The sequence below is a fragment of the Siphateles boraxobius genome, unplaced genomic scaffold (genome assembly GCF_051911475.1).
Source record: "Siphateles boraxobius isolate OS27281-9 unplaced genomic scaffold, OSU_SipBor_1 22, whole genome shotgun sequence".
Lineage (NCBI taxonomy): Eukaryota > Metazoa > Chordata > Actinopteri > Cypriniformes > Leuciscidae > Siphateles > Siphateles boraxobius.
In genome coordinates this window covers 4124010-4147786 of record NW_027508833.1, presented here as the reverse complement: position 1 = coordinate 4147786, position 23777 = coordinate 4124010, and the positions used below count along the sequence as shown (strand labels likewise).

The window sequence follows — 23777 nt, the reverse complement described above, 5'->3', positions numbered from 1 at the left end:
CCCCTTTTATTTACAGAACATCTCTTGGCTAATTTAAATGGAATCTCCATTTCTAATAATAAGTCACGTATTAGCAGCCACAAACTGCTTAACATCTCTGCATTGAAGTCTTGTACAAAAATGAGGTGCAGTTTGGAAAATCAACCAAAAAACAAACAAATATAGAAATAAAGCACAGTGCGTGTCAATGGGGCAAATGTTTAAGAAGGTTTAACAGCAGAAATATGTAGCTCTACATTTTCAGGATTTTTTATTGTTTGAGATTATCTGTAAATCATCTAAATTTGTCTCTTTGCGGTAAGTATCTAGGTTATGATTGTCTAACATTTCCGTGGGTGGAGTTTTCTTCATGTAAATAATATTTGTGGATAGTTGAATAACGTCCTCATTTGGTATCCCTGAATGTGTTGCATGAAAGTTACAGAGTTCACCAACATCATATGATCATGGTATTACAGAAATAGTGACAAACAAAGATCGTACTTATTCCATTGCTTAAACGTTGCCCCATAGGCTTCCATTGTAAGTGCTTTACTGTATTAGTTTCAGTTTCTTTTAAACAAACTGAGGTTCTGTTTACACCTGGTATTAAGATGCGATTTGATAGATCGGATCACAATTGGACGACACTAAATACAGGTGTAAACGGGTCTAAAATGTTTTGAGCTTGTCCACATTCGACCACTTCCAGAGGTAGTCGAAAACACATTCGACCGGATTGCTTTGTAGGATAGATGCTCATGTTGTCGAATGTGTTCGAACAGCCACAAAAGACCTTCAACTGACCTAAAGTGCAAACATTAGGGGAACAGCGATTGCCAGACGGGGATTCAAACTTTGTCCGCTTGAGACCCAAGTTTTGATTTGAAGAAAAATGTACCAAGCACAATGTTCTCTCACCACTCCTGAATCCTGATTTCTAGCACACACTCACAGCGTTCGGCTGGTCTTGTGACTGTCAGAGCAGCTGCTGCTCTCCATATGTTTTTCCGTTGTCTCCAGGCACATTCATATGTAAATTGCACGTGCTTATTTCATCAATAAGATCAAAAGATCTGAAAAAGCCCATATTCACCCATAGACCCACCCCTCGAAGAAATCTGGACAGCAGTGGTTGAAAGTGGACAAAAGAGATGAATTAAAACACCAGGTGTAAACAGGGCCGGAGTAACAAGTTGGAAATACTTTTTAACCAAACCTGTAAGTCTGGATGCTCATTGTGTTTTGAAATGTTTGTAAATGGTAATAGTAGGTTGCTCACACCACTAAACCTGCTTGTCGGTCTTAAACAGGAGATTGCCATTGCCCTTTTTTCAGGCTTTCATAAACACTTATGTAAGCTTCCTCTGGAATAGGAGAACAAAAGTCTAGCAACTGGATAAATGAACCAGCTCTGATAAGAAAACCAGCACAGCCTTCTTCATTTCAACACTGCAGGATATTTCAGTTACGATAACATCATTTACCAACTAGACAAAACAGGAAGTGACAAGCTTGCAATTTTGTTTCTGCATAGGGTACTTTGACCAATCAGGGATGACCTTGTCAGTTGACTAACTGTTCTTGTTGAAGTTCAAGTTTTGAGGAACTTTAAGTTATTATTGAGTCAGTCGTCTTTGTATCGAGTAAAACATGAATACACTAACATTAAAAAGTTTGGGGTCAGTACATTTTATTTAAGGAAATTAATACTTTTATCTAGCAAGGATGCATTAAATTGATTAAAAGTGACAGTAAAGACATTTAAATAAATTAAATAAATGCCTTTTTTTTATCTTCTATTTATCGATGAATGGTTTACACAAAAGCATCAAGCTGTTCAAGCTGAAAAACTGTTCTCAACATTGGTAATAATAGAAATGTTTCTGAAGCATCAAATCAGCACAGAATGATTTCTGCAGGATCATGTGACACTATTGACTGGAGTAATGGCTGCTAAAAAAATTCAGATTTTCATACAGAAATAAATTACATTTTTAAATATTTTAAATAAAAGTTATTTCAAATTGTAATAAAATGTCACAATATTACTGTTTTTAGTGTATTTTTGATGTTCTCAATAGTCTGTTTTCAATTGCTTCAAATATAATCAAGTGTTTCGTAATGTGAACTAAATATTAACCCTAGAGCCATGATCAGCATTTTCTTTATTCAACATTGAATAAAGAAAATGCGAATTTGTGAATTTTGCTACCCCACCACACAAGCGGTTTACCGTGATCATATCAGGACCCTGTGAGTGTGTCATCGGCCTATTGAGGCTTCACTCTTCAACTCATTTCCTGTGTTACCGAAAACTCACAAAACATGCCTTATCTCAGTTATCTGCCTCGATAAAAGCAGCACTACAACACTGGCATCTGACTGAAAGCAAGATCCACTTCAGCAAAGCAGATTCAATCACCGAACCCTCAAGGCGTTTGCTTACTGGCCCAAGTTAGAAGAGCCTATCCCCAAGTTAAGCCCAGTATGCATCTCTGTTTTGATGATTCATCCCTATCCGATAATGTGCCTCCGGTTGGAATTTGCAAACATTGCTACTCATTCACAGCTATTGACGCTTTTGTTCCATCTATCTCTCTGTTTTCTCATCAGAGCGATCCCCAGGACAGGGAGAGTACAGTATTTTCAAACAAGCCTTGAACCTGTGGGTCAAATTGCTGCGGTTCTATTAACTGGCTCCTGCATTATGTGGGTTGAGTCATAGCTCAGTGCTTTGTGTCCATTGTTCTCCATTCGATAAAATAAATAGGGAAGTAAAGTCAACCGGAGGGGCTACTGATGACGTAAGACCTTTCACAGGTTTCTTTATAAGAGTCGCTGCCGATAACTTCTGTTACCAACTATTATCCCTGTGATGATGTAAACTCATCTGGCTACTCTCACCTAACTTGTCCTGTCTATTTCATGTCTTTAAATAGATTTTGATGTTCTGCTGAAATAATTATCAATGCTGCTCAGTGGGAGTTTTAGTGTTTAAGATGCTTCCCTCCGGGTTTAAGGCTTAAGCTAGTCTCAGACTAAAATGCATGTTTGAGCTGTTTTAACTGAAAGCAAACTTGCACGGATATATCTTAAAATATGTCAGTGCCATTGTTTTGTCTGAAGATGCACACCAGTAATGTCTTTTTTTTCCTAAGGCACGTTAAAAAAAGCTAATTGAATGTCCTAATTGAACTAAGGCCGAATCCTGGCTTAATCTAAGCCCTGTCTGTGAAACTGGGCCTTGGTATACTTGGACTTCTTGGTATTCTTCAAAAACTTAAATCAGCATAAAATTAACATGGACAAAATGTCTGAAATGGCTCAATAAAGGATTTGGTCTCTCTAAATCCCTCCTTTCTGATATCCTATTCTGCTGTGATTGGTCAGATTAAGTATTGTGTTTGTTATGAATAATGTATCATATATTTTTTTTAAATTCATGTGCCTTCCTTTTGAATCAAAAACTCAACAAAAACATTTTATCATAACATTAATATCTGTATTTATACGGTTGTCTTTCAAATTCCCTCTGCACGCAATAGGATAGCGCTACAACCAACCAGAGCAACGAAGAAGGTGACGTAGTCAGAGCAATGGACTTCAGTGCCGTTCTTAGTTCTTTTCTCAAAGAAAAGCTTAACTCCAAGTCTTACAGAGTCGCGGCCAAAGTCGATTTGAAAGACCGCTGTTCGCCAGCAGCTCCAGTCATCTTCTTTGTTTTCAAGTAGCAGGGAATTCACGCGGAACCGTCACAACTCTGCCGTCATGTTAAGCCCGCCCACCGACTCTATACACGATGTGATTGGCCTGATTAGAGTTTGGTTTTTTCAGCTCGCAAGCCAACGGAGAGTTGCTAGACAACACTGACTACAAAATAAAATTAGCTGCCGCTAGGGTGCGTCTAGATTTCTAGGCTAGATTCACCCCATTTAATCACTACATTATAACAGGGGAGTAAAGATGTTTGGAATTTTTGTTTAATGCTGACTTAAAGAAAGAGTCAGGTCACTTTGAAATTTTATTTTATTCTAATTATAAATTCCCTATCTGCTGTCTTCCATGTCACAGCTCAGATCAGTGGCTAGTGAAGGGCTTGGGCATGTGGACGTTTAAGCTAGTTCCTGTGGCGCCATCAGCAAATCAATATTATCATAATGTAATTTTCCTGCAGCTCCAGAGTAATTACTAGTCACAAAATTGTACCCCTCTGGCGATTGGCTAAAAACGTTCTGTGGCTCCATGAGGAAAGATGCCAAATTTCAAATCGCATACCTGCACGAGCCAATCAACTGCCTTTGAGATAAAGAAGAGCGCTAATGGATAGTGTTCTTCGGGTGTTACATACTTTCTTACTTACAGTGGCACTTTCACAAACCCTTGCATTTTCCCTATATAAATCCATATAAGATTCGAGCAGGCCTATTCAGCAGGACTCACCTGTCTTTCATTCTCTCTGCAGATGTGAGGATCTGTTCTCCTCCGTTTATGGTGCTGAACAGTGAGTGTGGCCCAGACACACTGGAGCAGATCAAGCAGCACGGCCTTACATTCCCTTTCAGTAAGTCTCGCCATTCTCACCTCTTCTTTTCTGAAACTGGAAGTAATGTTTAACCAAGGAATCTCATTATATAAATATCACTGTAAATGAGCAACAATTGCTCTGCAAATTTAAGTAAGAATCTGGAATTTTTGCATGAGGAAAGATTTAACCAAAGACTTCCCCATTCAGATTTCGATGTTGGTCAAGCGAATTTGCCGTATTGACCAAAAGAAATCTGTCTGGGTTGAAAGTTACTTCTGTGTGAGCTGTGCTTCATACATCCCTACACTATTGACAATGGACATATGACTTTTTTTTTGTCCTTGAAATTTCACAAAAAATTCTCTAATGTGACCCAGGATTCCTGCAGGTCCTTAAAAAAAATTAAATATAATTTTATGTGGTGTTAAATTTTGGGACGGAAAAATAAAGGAATTGCGATAAAGCCTAATGTGATTAATAAACATAAAGACAAAATGCAGTGCTGATGCACATTCTACAGGATTGCGTTTCAGAGCAGTTCACAATAAATAAATACTGCACATTTATGCCAAGCATGTTCATATTATAATATGTTGTAGATGATTGTAAGAGTGCATATTTTATCTTCCTCATCTTTATGAATAAGCAGCTGGTATTAATGCAGCATTTCAAAATAAGAGTCCTGGTAGATTGTAGGCCTGTTTATAATTAACAGTCCTGCATTATGCATAAAAACTGGTGTTTTTTTCTTATTGGAATTTTACACACTAAACTGTATTTGGCTTTTAAATTAACAAACTCTTGTGGCTTCTTTTCTGGGCTGTCAAAAACTAAAAACATTTATTTAACACTTTTAATATTTAATTTAATAGAATTTGCAAAGTATCTGAACAATCTTTTTATTGCCTTTTTAAAACAATTATTATTGTATCTGCAAAATCCAAAAAATCCTATAATTTGTATGTATTGATAAATTAGAATGTAATTCAATTTCAATAGATATGTGTATTATGAATAATACATGCCTTGAGTATTTTAAAAACCTGTTTTGCAGTTGTTTTAAGTAAAATAATTATATTAAGATTGCATGAATATGTTCTGTATACGACTTGGTATTAATTTTATCTGTGCAAGTATTAAATTAGATTTTTCAAAACCTGTTTTTATTGGCTCTCACTAAAATGCCATTAGGTTGCATTTCACAAGGATTTCACTTCATTAAAGGTTTATTAAAGAGTTGCATTATTAACTAGACTTAACTAGAGTGTTTTTTTCCCTTCTCATCCTGCACAGTTTGCAAAACACGGGTTGCTCACGGAACTAACTCTCATGAGGTAATACTCTTTTCTAACTCTGTTTTTTGTGAAATGTGACCACAGAGATCATGAAATGCTAACACACACACACACACACACACACACACACACAAAGCTTTGTATTAAAATCTAGTGTGCTGCCTACATGGGTAGCTACCTTAGAAGGCAGCATTCTAAGTGAAATTGAACCTCATAAGTAGCTGATTTGGAAAGTTCAACCCCACATGTTAACAACACAAACTAAACTCTTCCAGACCTCAGCTACACTACAGTGTTTGAGGGCGGGGCAAAGTAGAGGTTGCAGGCAGCCAATGAGGACCATAGGCTCGCATTATGCAAATTTGTTACAAACCTACGTGGGTTTTTACAGGAAGTAAGTACTGGCAACTCATTCCAGGCAGTACAGAATCAGTTTTTCCTTGTTGCGAGTCTATAGCTCTATTTATCATCTTTGATCTTTAAGACTTTGTAGACCTTTAACATTCACACTACATGAAAGGTAATATAAAAAAACAAAACATAATAGGGGCACTTTAACATTCACTTGCGATGCATAAAAGGTGCTTTATAGTGGAAAAAGGTTCTTCAAGAAAGAAGACAAAATGGTTCCTTTAAGAACGGTTCACTGAAAGGTTCTTCGGGGAACCCAAAATGGTTGTTTCTATGGCAGCAATGCAAAAAAAAGTGTATTTATCACTTTGAATAGATAAGTTCAAGTTTTCTGCCTCACTGTGTTCCTCTGCAGATGGCTATAATATTCAACGCCGAGGACCTAAAGGACGTGAAGCCCCCGTGTGTCATTCAGAGTTTTATTAACCACAATGCCGTGCTCTATAAGGTGTTTGTGGTGGGAGAATCGCACACTGTGGTGGAGAGACCATCACTCAAGAACTTCCCCTCTGGGCCGTCTGGTAAACTTTCAGCCCACACTTCAACTCTTTATAAATGTTATTTCCATGAAAGGCTGCTCCTTTTCATATGGTTCGTTTCACTGCAACTGGACCTTCAGTTTGTTTAGGCATGATTTACGTTACAACGTTCCCGCTGTAAAGACTCGGATGCCTTTGCATAGCTGACTTTGCAGTGGAAACAGTGGATTGTGTTTTGCTCCTACCCTGTCAGCAGAAGTACTTGCTGAAGTTGGGTTTCCGCCACAGGCCGCTGTACGCGATGATCCGTTTGCATATGCCAGTGTACTTGCAGTCCATGCAAACCAGTTATGGCAACTGGAAGAGCAACCTGTTAGTTTAATGCAAATTCATGAGGTCATATCTGAATTCATGAACTCATGCTGAACTCTGCAATGCACAAGTACACATGCACACACAAATGTAAATTCACTCACGCCTTGCCTTCAAGCAGTATTCAAATGAGGAGAAAAAAAAAACTCTTTAAAAGATTAAAACAAAGAAAAAGGGGTGGCACGGTGTTTCTAAAGAGAGATCAGGTTGTTTGTAATTTCTAAGAATCCATGAAGGCGTGATGAATTTGAGTTTGTAAAGTTCCTCGACAGGTAATCAGGGATTGTACCCCGGTACTATTTAGTTCTTTTAGATTTTACTGACCAAAACAATCATATTTTTACCACAGAAACTACATCTATATGTGCAAAGCCAATGAGAATCTATAATGCCACATAATTAATTTCTAATGATTATTATTATTAATTTTGAGATGGAGGAACAGATTACTAAAACATAGTACTTAGTAATGATCTAATAAATATTGAAGGGTTAGTTCACCAAAAATTCAAATTCTGTCATTTACTCACCCTCCTGTCGTTCTAAACCCGTAAGACTTTTGTTCATTATCGGAACCAAAATGAAGATCTTTTTGGTGAAATCTGAGATTTTTCTGTCCCTCCATTGACAGCTACGCAACTGACACTTTTGACACATCATAAAGTTCATAAAGAGAATCCATATGAATTGAGCAGTTTAGTCCAAATTTTCTGAAGAGACTCGATCGCTTTATCCCTTTTCTCTTTAAGAGTTCATCTGCTAAAACAGCTACTTTAATATAATGAAATATTCTAATGTATATATATATGTATATATATAAATAATAAAATGAATTTAATCGATCTAAATAATTAATATAAATAAATATATTACATTATAATATATATATATATATATGTATATATATATATATATATATATATATATATATATATATATATAAATCAAATAAATACTTATCTTTATTTATTTATTTTTAGTCTGAATACATAATTTAAATAGCTATCACTGGAGAAACGTTACTTTTTTCAGGCTGGAATAATGTTTCTGCACAGCCATTATAGAGCAATATCGTGCATATTTTGATGCTATAAGAAAATGTAAAAAAGTAAATCAATTATAAATATTATTAAGGTTTATATATACATGTTCTAGTAAGATGTGTTTTAAAATGCATATGAATTTCTAAAGCCATTATAATTCCTTGTTTCTATTTCTGGTTAAGACCATTGTTCTCTTCAGTGGCAAAAGACAGCCATGTTTAGAAGCTATACAGATGAAGAGAGGTTTTCTTAGGTTCAAAAAGATATTATCTTTGAGGATTAATAGAAGTCCATCGTAAATATTTGGGTTGTTTTGATGCCTGCAGAAGGAAGGAAGTGGATTGCTCTCCCTTAATGAATTTCTCTACTGCCATTTGAGTGGGAGGTCATAAATCTCAGCATCCTCTTGGCACTAGATTTTAGTTTTTCCTCCTCCTCCTCCTCACTGTCTCTTTCTCTCCCTCTCTGCCTGGCAGTCCTGAAGCCTTGAATCTCTTCTGAACCACAGCTCTCTGCTGCTGACTAGTGGCTTGCTGTGCACTTGCACTGTTACACTTCCACTTTTAGTCAACCGACTTGCAGCTGAAAGTGTTTAGATTTTTTGCATTAATTTTTTTGCTTTTTTTATGCCTTTACAGACCGAAAAGCCATTTTCTTCAATAGCCACAATGTGTCCAAGCCAGAGTCGTCCTCTGACCTCACATCTGTAAGTGGGTGTCCTGTAAAAATTGCAGTTCTTGCTAGTTTTGGCTCTTTGTTCACTTTTGTTTTCCTTTTTGACAGAGAGATAATGTAGAAGGTGTTTCCCAGCCCCCGAATGATGATGTCATCAGGGAACTGTGTAAATCTCTACGGGAATCTCTCGGGGTTTCGCTCTTCGGTATCGACGTCATCATCAACAACCAGACGGGCCAACATGCAGTCATTGACATCAATGCATTCCCTGGTGTGTATTTGTCCATGCAAAACTGTAACCACAAGGCAACTCTTTAGGCAACATTTCATAATTTTTTATTTTGCGCACATACAATACTGTTCGAAAGATTGGGTTGGAAGTCTGTTATGCTCACCAATACACATGATGCAATTTTTTCAGGATTCTTTGATGAAAAGAAAGAACAGCATTTATTTGAAATATAAAACATGTCACTTTTGATCAATTTAATGGAACATCTCTGAATAAAAGTAATAACAATAATGACAAAAAAACCTACTGACCCCAAACTTCTTAAAGGGTTAGTTCACCCAAAAATGAAAATGATGTCATTAATGACTCACCCTCATGTCGTTCCAAGCCCGTAAGACCTCCGTTCATCTTCGGAACACAGTTTAAGATATTTTGGATTCAGTCCGAGAGCTTTCTGTCCCTCCATCGAAAATCTATGTATGGTATACTGTTCTTGTCCAGAAAGGCAATAAAGACATCATCAAAGTAGTCCATGTGACCTCAGTGGGTTAGTTAGAATTTTTTGAAGCATCGAAAATACATTTTGTTCCAAAAAATAACAAAAACGATGACTTTATTCAGCATTGTATTCTCTTCCGGTTCTGTTGTCAATCCGCGTTCACGAGGCCAGTGACGCTGCTGACGTAAGACGCTGCTGACGTGTTATCTGGTGCGTCCGTGTATTCGAGTTCAAATAAATATGTCTGGTTAAAAAAAAATGCAAGTCTTCCCCTGTGTGGAAATCCTTAGACATGTTTGCAAAGATTGTTTTGTTTACAGCGTAAACTGTAAACGAAGCTCGGGCACACCAGATAACACGTCAGCTCGTCTTACGTCAGCGGACTCATGAAAGCGGATTGACAACAGAACCGGAAGAGAAAACAATGCTGAATAAAGTCGTCGTTTTTGTTATATTTGGAACAAAATGTATTTTCGATGCTTCAAAAAATTCTAACTAACCCACTGAGGTCACATGGACTACTTTGATGATGTCTTTATTGCCTTTCTGGACAAGGACAGTATACCGTACATAGATTTCCAATGGAGGGACAAAAAGCTCTCGGAATGAATCTAAAATATCTTAAACTGTGTAAAATATGTGAAAGTTTATAATTTTATGTTGGTTTCATGTTTTTGAAAAACATCCCAAAAAGTTTTGCTCGTGAAAGTAATGACATGCTTGCCTTAGATTTGGAATACATGTGAGTGTATATATATCTTATATCTTATATATATCTGTTAAAAGTGCCATATTGTCAAAACTTAAATTTCCTGGCTTTTTTCATGATAACAGAGGAACTAGGAACTATCAAACTACCATATAAGTTTCAAAACTGTCGATCCACAGACAAATGCACACAGCCTGTATAAAGTAGCTGTGCTTTTTCACGAGCCGTTGTGACTTCAGTATAATGGCGCTTTTCCATTACCAGTACCAGCTCGACTCGACTCGCCTTGGCTCGCCTCGACTCGGCTCGCTTTTCGTTCCGTTTTCCATTGCAGAAAGTATCGCCACAAATAGTACCCGGTCGTCATAGCGACGCCTTTCGTTCCTCGTTGCCCCATCAAGCTCTCGCTGGATCCTCTCTTCGGCAACCAAACAAAGGAATGTCTGCACCTCCTCGTTTGACCACGGCGTATTCTTCCGAGTTGCCATAATAATAGTAGTAAGTTTAGTAACTATCTCTGGCTAAACTATTTAAAAAAGGCGGGGTTATTCTGGATACTCCATCTGGCGCGTGCAATGATGACGCAGTGAATAGTGACGATTCTCTCTGACCAATCAGCAGTCGGCATTGTTTTGGCGTCACATTTTAGTATCGCCTTAGCTCGCCTCAGCTCGCTTAGAACCTCGCCGGAGGTGGTACGAAAAAAAGTACCCGAAAGCAGATACAGGTACAACTTTTACACAGTGGAAAACCAAACAAAGGCGAGTCGAGTCGAGTCGAGCCGAGCCGAGGCGAGCTGGTACTGTGTAGTGGAAAAGCGCCATAAATGTGATGTCAGAACTACTCAGTCACTGCCTTCAGTCTCCACCCCGAACACTGCCCACCGTCACCAAACTACATCATTGCGCAGGCTTCCGAACAACATTAATATAAGAGAACAGTGGCTAATGTTTATTTATTCAGAAACGCTACAGCAATTTAGTTTGACCTTAACCGTCTGTTGTGCATATTTCACAAGTGACTGCTTCGTCAATCAGGCACAGTTCAATGCCGGTTTTTCAAAGAAGCTCAGTGTTGGGTAAAGTTACTTTTAAAAGTAATGCATTACAATATTGCGTTACTCCCATAAAAAGTAACTAATTGCGATACTTAGTTATTTTTTATGAAAAGTAATGCGTTACATTACTTTTGTGTTACTTTTTCTCACCTGGGCTGGACTTGCTTGTTTGTCTTTTAATAACACCAAAAAAAGTTATATTTTTGGTAGTGATCGACCGATATATCGGTTTACCGATATTTTTCCCGATATTTAAGCATTTTCCCATAATCGGGTATCGGTTTTGTAATATCGGATTTGCCGATAAATGGCATCATCTTATATATATATATATATATATATATATATATATATATATATATATATATATATATATATATATATATGTATGTATGTATGTATTATATAGGAGGGAGTGATTGTTATAAATACAGTAGTTTGTTCAGTTCATTTGTGTTGTAATAATTGTGTCAAAAACAGAAGTATAACAGTAAATAAATATCGGTTCTGCATATCGGTTATCGGGCACATAAACATGCAAATAATCTGTATCGGTATCGATTATAAAAATCAATATCGGTCGATCACTAATTTTTGGCCCTTTCACACCAAGAGTGAAATAAATAAGCCTTAGGCTGAAGGAAATGCATATTTAGGCCTGTACAGTAGAGGGCGCCGCTCAAACAAAATATTTCAGCTGTGCTGCCATTCTGGATTGAAGAACAATAGGATACAGAAGGAAGTTCAACACTCTTATTTCTAAATCTAATCTAAAGTAATTTTTTGCTTATTAGTATGGTTGAATTCGATCATTGAAGGTCAGCAGCAAAGACAATGTTTAATAAAGTGAGATTATAAAGTATGTTTGTGTAATTTAATATAGTTAATTATAAAAGTTTTGCTTAATTCTGAGATTGCATTTTACTGTTTTTATTCATTTTGAGGAATACTGAATGTGTTCATGCAAGCGAGATGAGTAAATGCATGTTCACATTTAGTCTAGAACTAAAATAAGCATCATGTTTACACAGCGCACACAACACCTCACTTTATTTCTCTCAACATGGGGACAGGAGAGCTGTCAGTCAATTCATGTGAAAAAGTAACTAGCGTTCCTTTTTTGAAAAAGTAACTTAGATATTTTGTTGTAAATTGAAAAAGTAATGCGTTACTTTACTAGTTATTTGAAAAAGTAATCTGATTACGTAACTCAAGTTACTTGTAATGAGTTTACCCCCAACACTGAAGAAGCTACTCCTCAAAGATGCTGCAGTCCCTACAGTTCAAAGTTTACCGTGGGTGTATGTTCTCGCGTTCTCTGGGCATCTTTGCACATTTACCACAAGTACACCTTTTACAGAAAAAAAGTAACAATGACTACGTTTACATGCAGCCAATAACCCGTTCAAAAACGGGATATTAGCAATAACCCGGTCACGCACGGCCATGTAAACATCGGCAAAAACCCGAATATGCTCATATCCCGGATTTTAAAAACCCGGATATGATACCTGGGGTACCCCTTTTCTAACACGAATTTTTGGTCATGTAAACGCGTATCGGCATATCCCCATAGTGATTTGTGTTCTGCGCATGTTCTATTCGCAAGGAATCTTGGTCTTTTGACGTCTCGGCGCATACAAAAACCCGCGTGCAGTATACCGGAAGTAAACGTGGCGAGACGCAGCACAGCATACTTTTGGAGCGAGGTCAGTACCAGCACCAAAGCGCAAACAAAGTCGGTCGCTATCTGCCCCGAACTATTCATTATCCGCGTGCTGCTGCTGTTGTTGTTGTCTTTGGATACAGGAAGAAGAATCGGAAATGACTCATATTGCGTCTTAAGGTTGTCCGTACGTCCAGACGCTAACCGTGCGTCGCCGTTTACATCGGTATATTGCAATTCCATGTAAACAGGAGTAACTCTCTCTGCTCACGCATATAAACGGGTTATTCCTAATGTTTCAGAAACCCGAATAGTGACCTTAACCCGACCATAACCCGAAAATCGGCTGCATGTAAACGTAGTCATTGTAAAAGAAATTTTAGCACGTAAACTTATTGTATCAGTAGGAAAGCAATAGTTACATAGCTTACTGCATTCGGTGTCTGCCTGCTAACGTTACATTATAGAGCAGTTAAAGGATAACTAAACCCCTGGTCAAAGCCTGACTCCACCCACTGGCAATATTTGAAAAATGCTGGAAAATTGGGCAGAGCCCAGCGGAGATGGAGGGGATGAACCGAGGACGGGGATGAGCGGGGGGGCGTGCACCTGAGAGAGACCCGCAGTGACGGATTAATTGACAGCTGCTGTCAGACTCCAGCAACTGGAGTAATGCAAGTCGCTTTGCAACAGAGCGGTCATTTGAAGTCTTTTCTTCCCCACCTTCACCTGATTTTTCTGCCTTTTAAGAGGACCAAATCTGAGGTGTGGTCATATTTTGGCTTTTACAAAAGTCCTGAGGGAAACTTAATTGATGATGGTCACCCTGTCTGCAGAACATGCACAAAAAAAGTCACTGCAATGCACTTCAAAATGTTGTTTTGAGTTGAAAATTTTTATCTCACTCACTTGAAATAAACGTGAAGCTTAACGTTAACGCTAGGCTACCTCCGGTTGAGTGGCCTGACTTCTACACCTATCCGATAGAGAAACAGAGCGTAAAGAGAAACTGAGGGCATATAAATCTTTAGATGCCTATAACTATGTGCTGAATGTTCATGTACAAGACTTGTGTGGTATGATCCGCAGTTCTGCCTAGCCAGCGCCAAGAAGACGACAATGTAAAGAGTGACATTACGGTGCAATTTTAATGATGTGAATATTTTCTAGAAATAAAAATTCCAGATACAGCATATTCAATTTTCATTGATTCTTGCACTCAACAACACAACAAGAGGACATTTAATAATAATAATAATAATAATTTAAGCTCCTTATTATGTAGCCGAATCTGTGCTGGTTTGCATTGGCCGCCTGCAGTTTTCCCTTTGTTTTGCCTCCAGCTAGCGCCGTGACGTAACTGTGACGTCGGCTTGAAATTGGTCTTGTTTTATTTGTTGTTTGTTGATTTTCAAATATAAAACTATCCTGATCGTTTTCAATACTCGTAATTCCAACTCCTGACTCGCTACAGTAGTTTTGATGGAACCAGGTGCGTTTATACCATGGGCTGCCAAGGGTCGGGTGAGCTCGCACCAAGGGCGTGACAGAGTGCCGTCACACAGGACCCTACCTCACAGAGTACCCCTACTTCAGGAGCTTTCCGTTTAACCCGAAGAGGGCAGCACTCATACGTTTTTTAAACCATATATTTGAAAATTTAAACACTTTATACCCAAATGTCAAAAAATGTACTCAAATCAATGAACAGCATTTATGAAGCTCGATTCTTACAGATCATTAACTAAAAAAAGTTGTTTTAGTGTTTAGTTACCCTTTAAGTGTTTCAAAATCTGTGTATAACTAGAGATTTAAATAGAATTTGATAAAAAAAAGTCTGAGTTTGTTTACAGACAGTTTAAATTAGCGTTGACGGTAAATCTGCGTGCATTATTGATGTAATGGTAATTATAATACTCTTACAATAACGCCGAAAGTAAGGAGGTGGTTGTTTGTCTCCGAGTCAGAGTCCGGCTAGAACATATAAGGCCGGATAACATTTCCCTGGACAGCAATGTCCATCATTACAGGCGTTTTATTTACCTTATTTGTGAGCATCACCGAGCCACAGCAGGCTACAGCATAAATGACCCTAGTTACCTGTGGTTGGCCTGACCGTGTGTCACTCAGAAAACAACAGACCAATCAGAAGAGAGGCTCATGAATATTAATTAGAAAGGCCAAAATCCACCTGTTCTTAGTAGAGCTCCCAAGAAAGGAGCTGTAAAAATATATTGGGATGGTTTTTGGTACTTATACCGCAAATATATATTCTTAAGGACATCAAAACCTAAAATTAAACTTCAGAAAGGTGTACAATGTGGGATCTTTAAACATATTTTTCAACATCAAGTATTTTTTGAAAGTTATATCATGAATTTTTCTCGGGGTCATACAATTTGACTATGAACTAATCTTATGTTATATGGTTTTCTTCTACAATTGCTGCATAAATATAATTTAGTAGCATAAAATCCCGTTAAAAATACAAACTATTAAATAAAATACATTAGTAAACTAAAATATAGTGCATTCATTTAATTGAAATAATCATCATGAAATATGTTCTTTATCCATTATTGTTTTAACAATTCTTACTCTTTTCAGGATATGAGGGTGTTCCTGAGTTCTTCAATGACCTCCTCAACCACATCATCAGTGTCCTTCAAGACCACGCCTCCAATGAGCCCTCGGCCCCGCCCCCGTCCGGCCAGCTGCCCGCTTTAGGAGTCCCCCCCCAGGAGTGCTGTGGCATGCTGGGTAAGGAGACGGACAGCAGCCCCTGGATCGTGGAGGGGGACGGGGGTCTGAAAGGCCCTCGTCAGAGACTGGGCTGCAACACGGCCATGTCCCCCAACTTCCAACAGCACTGCGTGTCCACGATAGCCACTAAAGCCTCGTCCCAGTGACTGTCCCGTCCCACGCCATGCTTCCCTGAACAAATTGTGAAGACAGAGTGAATAATATACAATAACAATAACTATTATACTGATAAAATATATCTGTAATCAAAAATAAACTATATTGGGAATCATAATGATGTTGATAAAGGGCATTGAATTCTATCTTCTATGCCTTTGCACATGTTTGTTTTTTTTTAATTAATTTGATTTTTTTAGTCTAACAACTCAAGTACTGTAATGTGAACATTTGGGGAATCAACATAGATCAGCATCTAAATCAGTTTTAATTTGAAACACCGTTGATGATGGTTAAGTGAACACACTAGGCATGTTGGATATTTAAGCTGGACAAGGTTTTCTTTTGTTGCTGATGGAAAAGACTAACTGATATCAGTGTCTTTAATGACACTGAACACATACACACCCAATAATCTAACAACCAGGACACCTAAAATGTCTTTGTGCTCTGTATTTAGTGGCAATCCTATATTGTGATGATCCACAGTGTATATCTTTGTGCTGCGCCTGCAAATCTGCTCCGTAAGCCGAATGAAGGCCCAGCGCGCAGCTCTTGTAGACCGTGTGCCACAGTGTTTGATCTTGTGACACTCCGTAATCTTTCCACAATGCTCCGGATGGCTTTCATCATCCTTCCATGAACATTGTGACATCTGACATTTTTCATGTGCATTTCAACACATCATATCATCATAACAAAAATCGAGTAATGCATTTCCAGGCGAACCGTGTCAAGTACAATTAAAGAGATAGTTCTCCCACAATTTTTTTATCATCAATTACTCGCCCTTAAATTGTTCCAATCATGCATGAGTTTCTTTTTTCTGCTGAACCAAAAAGAAGATATTTTAAAGAATGTTGGTAATTGGGGTCGGTAATTTTTACTATTATGGAAGTCAATCGCTACAATTACAATGACAATGGTTACCAACATTCTTTAAAACATCTTTTTGGAACAACATGAGGGTGAGTAAATGACAAATATTTCATTTTTGGGTGAACGTTAATTATAACGTTATAACGTTACTATTCACTTTTTTTTATATATATATATAGTTTTGTGAAAGACCCAGAAGAGGCTAAAATTCTACTATTCTTTTAGAAATTCTTCTAAATTCTGTTGTTTGTCAGTGTCAAGTTTGGTTGGACGGTTGCAAGTGGAGATATTGACATTCCCTGTATGTGTGTGTGTGTTTGTGAGAGAGTGAGTGAGATGTTTTTTAGCAGACAGTCCTTTTAAAAGTTCTAATGTTTTGTACATGATCCAGTTTTGAAATTCATATTTAAGACTTGGCTTCAGATTAGTACACACCCTTGAAATATTGGAACAAACTGTGTAAGATTGATGTTCATATATGTGTGTGTTGGGGGTATCTTTTCATGTTCAAATTGCAAGTAAGGATACATCTCTTCCACAAAGGGTTAAACACTTTGATTCTTTGTTACCATTCCTGGGTTATAAGGAAAATTAACAGATTTGTACAATTTTGTTCATATTCCTCCGTTATAAATGGAATAATGGCTAGTTTGTTTGAAAATCACTAATGAATACAAAGTATTTGTTTTATACATGATGTCGTTAGCAAAACGTTTAATTTGGTTTCTGATTTAAATCAGACTGTATGCGAACTGCCATGTGGTGTGTTCCAAAATGTGTTCAGCACTAATTAATATCAATATATGTCATTAAAACCATCTGAACAATTTTTACATTAATTAAAATGTAATAAAGCAAAACATGATTTGCAGCACTTGTTTGCATATACTGTAATGAAACCCTTAGACATCGCAATTACGAAAATGATTTGCTGCTAACAGTAGATTAGAAAAGTTTGTCTTATTTGTATTCATGTTTATGAAAGAAATCTCGTCCACTTAGTGCCCGTAAAGTGACTTGGATTACTCCTACACATTTGAAGACCAACAGAAAGCAGCGTGTTTTTGTTCACTGTGAGAGGAATGAATGTGTGGAGATATTTGACACGTAAACAAGAGCGGGGCAAATGGACTGCTGTCGTCAGCATCTGCTCCCATTCTGTTCAGTTTATATAAACTGAACATTTAGCGCCACTCCATTGGCACTTCGCACCTTATGTTAATGCATTTCTTGTTCTGAAGGGGTCCATTTTTTATTGTAACATTTAAGAGTGATATTTTCATAGGTGTACCAAACTGTGTTTAAGATCTTTTTCTATAATAACTTCCTCTATTGTAATCGAATTCAAATTGAATGGTCATTGTCATTTAAATGCCATTTTTAAAGAATGTGAGCCATGTCGACTTTAACAAGAACTAGCTGGGTTTTTAGGACGTGTAGTCTCTTGCTTGCTTATATCAAGAGAGTTGGAATACTGTATGTTTATATGTCTGAGTTGTTCAGTTAAAGGTTGTGTTTTGTATAACCGAAAATCCTATGAGAGAGAATGACAGCCTTCAACACGGCTTTACCTTTTGTCTCTGTACTTTTGCCTTCATTGTGCTATCAAATTGAAAAATTCCTCACCTACTAAATGTTCTGTCTCTATCATTATTTATCGCCATCTTCAAAGGTTTCAGGTCTCATTTAAGATTTCGGGCCCCCTTATTTCCATATTCATAGACCAGGGTCATAACCCATCAAGACCATGGGTCAACTCTGGTTACTTCAGTGTCACAATGTGACCATGGTATTCATATTATTCAGATGTGTCCATATGCATAAGTTTTTAGACCATTTAATCACCTTCATGTTGCTCCATACATGTTTGAATTACTTTCTACCATGGGATACAGTAATGGATGTTGAGTCGCGTCTTGCTTTCTTTGCTTGTTTTGTGGCACGGTGAAAAGTAGGCCTAGTTCAACTGAAAAATTTGTCTGGAGAAGGAAAAAAATAGGTTATTATTGTTACCTGAAGCAAAATAAAAAAAACATTTTCGTTACTTGAAATAAAATATTAAAAACTGAATGTATTTTAGCTAGTTGCTAAGACACACGTTTCTTATTTTCATTTAGTTTAACAAGGTTTACTAAAATTACTAAAACTTAAAAAGTAGACTGTCTGTCGATATTATAGGGTTAGAAAATATCAAGTCCCGTTTTGTGTAAACTCATTAAGGTCATTAAGAGTTCAGGCCTTATAGAGTTAAACTAGTGTAGTAGGCCACGACAAAAGCTATTAAACTGCCGTTTGTACTAAATGAGCAGGCCATACACCGCTCAGACCCCTTTCGCCATCCTTCTCTAGCTCGCCATTGGTCCTCACATTTTAATTCAACTCATCCTCACGACGTGATTGGCCACACTTTCTGTCAATCACAACCGCCGTTCGTGATTGGCCGGTCACAGATAACTAATGCGAAAAATCCATGTACTCAGGTTTGACATGTCACTAGAGCAAAGCCACACGTCTGGTCAGAAGTAGAGAGAGTAGCTTCTAGCCTCGCACATGTCACAAGTAGTACACGCCAGACTTTACAGCGTCAGAACAAAACAAATCATTTTCCCTAACATTATGCAAACGGCCTAAAGTTGTGCACTTCACTTGAATTGAAATATGTCGTCGATTGGTTTCTCTTTGGTCGGACGAAGCTTCGCTGACAGCGGACTGAGCGGATAAACGGGACTGAATGTGACGGCTCGTCGCGTCGGTGAATGAAGAAGCATCGCTTCTAAGCAAAACACGTCCGAACATGGCTGACAGAACAGCTCCGAACTGTCATCTGCGACTCGAGTGGGTTTACGGCTACCGGGGACACCAGTGCCGCAACAACCTGTACTACACGGCCGCCAAGGAGATCGTGTACTTTGTCGCCGGCGTCGGAGTTGTGTACAACACACGGGAACACAAGCAGAAATTTTATTTGGGACATAACGATGACATAATCAGGTAGGCACATTCACGTGGATGTTTTGAAGAAAAATTCATACAAATATGCACGCCAACTACCACACTTAAAGTAGTGAACTCAACGGTGCCAATGCATTCATGCCAGTGTCAGGCTTAAGACTTTGCTGTATATTTATATTTAATGGCAAGATTGCGTAAGTGTAGAGAGATGTATGTGGAGGTTGTTCCTCTGAGGCGCTGTCCAACACGCGAGGCTCCTGAAGGTGATCTCCGTCACGCTCAGCGATCACGCGATCACCTTCACTAGGCTCGCGTGCTGGACAGCGCCTCAGCGGAGCAACTTACGGAACTTGCATTTATGAACGCTATTTTTTATTTGTTGGTCTGTGTAAATATATACGACAGGCGTACGTTGCTTCGCGTCTCGCTGTTTTGTTGGCAAGTTAAAAGTAGTTTAACTTTGAAAAAATGCGTCTGGAGACATCCGCGTTTTCTATTATTTAGTTGCTCTCGGTCTGGCTGTTTATAAGTTTTATATTAGTCACGATTGGCTATTTTACATTCTAAAGGTACGATAACATTTACCATTTTAGCGAGCGAAATTCACTCGTTTCAAAAGGAATGAACGCTAAACGGAAATGTCTATTTACAGACTGTGATGACGCGTTGTTTTAACGGTCATCAGCGTCGTAAATCGTGCAATTTTTGTATTTTTTCGTCTAAAAAAATGATGTACATTTATAATACTGTTATACTTTGTATTGTTTAAAATTACAAAAAACAAAACAAAAAAACGAGTTAGCGCTGCTGTTAGGTTGTTTTTAATAGCCTACAGCGGCTGTGGGAGTGAAGGTAAAATCTACATTTTTAATTCTCTGTTCTGACTGCCGTTATTAATCTCTCTCTATTTTTTCACCTTTTTGAAAGTTGTGAAAACAATGTTGTGGAGTTTTTCTTTTGCTATCTGGACAAATTGGAACACAAAAATATATATTTAATGTAATGTCTCATTCACCGCTATAGAAGTTTACCCAACTACGACGACTTCTGCATTTGACAAACCAGGAAATGTGAAAAGGTTCAATACTTTTGCATATACTGTTGAATTTTTGTCTCAAACATACGCATTCCTTATGCACATTTCTGAAGGGCCTCTACAGAAGAGTTTGTGAACTCAATACTTGAAATGGAATTGACCCGCAGTTCCAAGAGTGATAATATTTACTATAACAGCACTGTGCAGGGAGTGCAAAATGGAAATCCCAGAGTGGATCTTGAGGAGTGATTGAAGAACACTGAGTTTTGTCTCTCCACTCCACTCATTCGAAGTTCCAGTCGGCTTTCACTCTTTACTTTGCCCTGCTTCTGATCTGATCTCATGGAAAACGTAACTATTTTACAAGATGGCAATTGCGAATGAATTGACACTGTACGAAAAATGTAAGATTTTTATTAAAAAGTGGGAATGGAGGTTCACCCCTAACCCCACACCTAAAGGCCTGTTCACACCAAGAACGATAACTATAAAGATAGCCATAACGATATTAGCATCCACACCAGCGGACGATATCGTTGTTTATTCTAAGCACACTCTCCAGTTTTGTTGCCTGTCACTGTAAATGCTCGAGCTCTTTAAAGCAGGATGGATTCTGATTGGCTGTCAATGTTTTTATCATTCCTCAGCTGGATAACATCTCAAAAAGAGATCCCAACATTATCGTTCCTCTGTGCCGTTATTTAGCTGTGGCGTGAGCTGCTATTCGTTCATATTTAGAATGATCTTTACCGTTATCGTTATAGTTATCGTCCTTGGTGTGAATGGGCCTTAAGCTGTCACTGGGGCATAAGCAGAACGTCCAAAAAAATATACAAATCAGAAACAAATTCATACAAATTTGCCAAAACATAAAATACAGTAGTTCAGGGATGCAAACAGTGCGCTTTTTGGCTCTTCACGCTTTTTTCACGTCAGTTTGGGTGACTTGGGTCTGAGACTGAGAGGGTCTTATTATAATTTCACAAAGTCATCTGAAGCCATTCCATAGATTAATGTGAGGGACGGAAGTCTATGTACATCATTAAATTAAAGTTTAGAGAAACTCGTTTTCCCTCCTCTGCGGCTGTCAATCATTCTCCATTCAGTATTCAAACAGCGCGCGCGCGCCTCGTCCGGTTACAGCAGGTTGCACGGTAAAACTCTCTCCAATATGATATATTCACATTAGTGCTTGATCTGTAGATAAAAGGCTGTGGATTTGCATAAAATTACTTTATTTTGTGTAATTTGTATATTATGTTTGTTGCTTTTTTTAAACGACTCGCTACCGTGCCTGTTAGCACAAGGACTATGAATCGGCATCAAACGCACAATAACTGGAATTTAAAACTGTGAAGAAACAAATAATCCATAAACTGTTGGACAGATATACACTAGGATTTGTGCGCTCGACATTTCTTCGCTTTGTGCCGTGAACTTTTAAATGCGCACTTGTGCAGGGCAGCGCTGCACACTGTGACTCCATGTTGCTTTGAGCACATCATTCTGCACCCGCGATGCACATACGTGCTTTGTGCGCTCTGTTTTGAAGCGTTCATGGTTTTGCGCTCTGAAAGATTATTAAAAGCCTATATATTTTTTATACCAATCCTGCACAATACATTTAAAATAAGTATAATTTAATTGTATATTATTTTTGTGTAGTGTAGTGTAGGCTATATAAATATATACACTTCTGAATTCTTGACATTCATATATAAATATAAAATTGTGAAATGTATAATTGCATGATTGAATTTTATAAGAGTACTAATAGTAATTTGTTTTTTATTAACATGTTTAGTTTTTAAAAAATTACTGTGCAGATTTTTTCAAGAATTACTTTTTGCTGCTGATTTATACACTCATTAAGTTTAAGAAAAATACATAATACATTAATGTAATATTTAAAGGTGTTAACTGTAATCTTATACTGCAAAATGATAACTTACAAAGGATTAAATTCATCACAAGTATGGATATTTGCAGCGGGGCGAGGGCTTCGATAACCTCTCTCTTTTTTGACCATACATGTGTTTGCATCCCTGGTAGTTACAAATTGCCATGAGATTGCGTTGTCTGTTTGGTACACAACTGCTCATGTGAATTACTATTTATTTAATATCATTTATTAACTGTGATTATAATATCTGTAGCTATAATTTGTTACTGTAAATATAAATTATAAATATATATATATAGAGACACAAAGTGCAATGAATATTTACAAGACCTGTTTAGCTTTGTAGGTTAGTTTTAATTCATTAACTTATTTAATATTATCCAATAATCTTAACAACTAATTGTCATGAAATGACCTCTATCTGAAGTCATGATATTGATGTATGTTTTCTTAAATTATAAATAATGATCATCCAAGATTTATCCGCGTTTAACCTTAATAGTAACTGAGTTATTTATAGCTGTATTCATACGCATCATGTCAAGGTGCTTTCAGCTGATGGTGAAGACATTATGATTCAGTCACATGATCATCAAGGTTATGGCATCCTACAGGAGTGTATGTGTGGGTGTGTCTGTGTGTGTGTGTGTTTGTGTGTTGTACGTGTGTGGTGTTTCAGTGAGAGCTTGAGGGGGTGGCGTTCTGCTTCGCCGCCGGTCATCTGCCTCAATTCTCTATTATTAATTAGGTGACAGAGTAACTGACCTTGGCTACCTTGCATTTGTGTGAATGCGTGAATGGTTTGTTGAACACATGTGTGTGCATGTGCTGCATACATTTTCTAAAAAGAAATATGATCACAATGCAATGTTCTCAGACTTATAAAATTGGTTCAAATGCAAAATATGTGACCAGGTATATGCATTAATACCTCCTGGTATGTCCCCGGTGTGCATTTGTGTGTCAAATGTCTCATAGGGACTCATCCATCTCTGGTTACTTCAGTATTAGAATGTGACCCAATGCCTGACTTTCTGGGTGGCTGTATTTGCTATTCATGCATATCAGATGCGTCCATATGCCAGCAGTGCCCTATTATTAAGTCATCAGCACAGGTATCTTAATACATAGAAGTCATAAGTG

The 23777-nt window shown here is 37.7% G+C and overlaps 2 protein-coding genes across 3 annotated transcripts in view; both read left to right on the top strand.

Annotated features, from left to right (window-relative positions):
* itpk1b (inositol-tetrakisphosphate 1-kinase b) overlaps positions 1-18377 on the top strand; it is a 54813-nt gene extending 36436 nt beyond the window's left edge. The window contains exons 6-11 of the mRNA XM_077238369.1: positions 4445-4543; positions 5801-5841; positions 6569-6734; positions 8746-8813; positions 8891-9053; positions 15553-18377. Coding sequence (XP_077094484.1) covers positions 4445-4543; positions 5801-5841; positions 6569-6734; positions 8746-8813; positions 8891-9053; positions 15553-15854 — 839 coding nt within the window. The 3' untranslated portion in view covers positions 15855-18377. The remainder of the gene's footprint in view (positions 1-4444; positions 4544-5800; positions 5842-6568; positions 6735-8745; positions 8814-8890; positions 9054-15552) is intronic.
* Positions 18378-19235: 858 nt separating this feature from the next.
* eml5 (EMAP like 5) overlaps positions 19236-23777 on the top strand; it is a 120087-nt gene continuing 115545 nt past the window's right edge. For both annotated transcript variants that reach the window (XM_077238367.1, XM_077238368.1), the window contains exon 1: positions 19236-19734. In XM_077238367.1, coding sequence (XP_077094482.1) covers positions 19538-19734 — 197 coding nt within the window. In that variant the 5' untranslated portion in view covers positions 19236-19537. The remainder of the gene's footprint in view (positions 19735-23777) is intronic.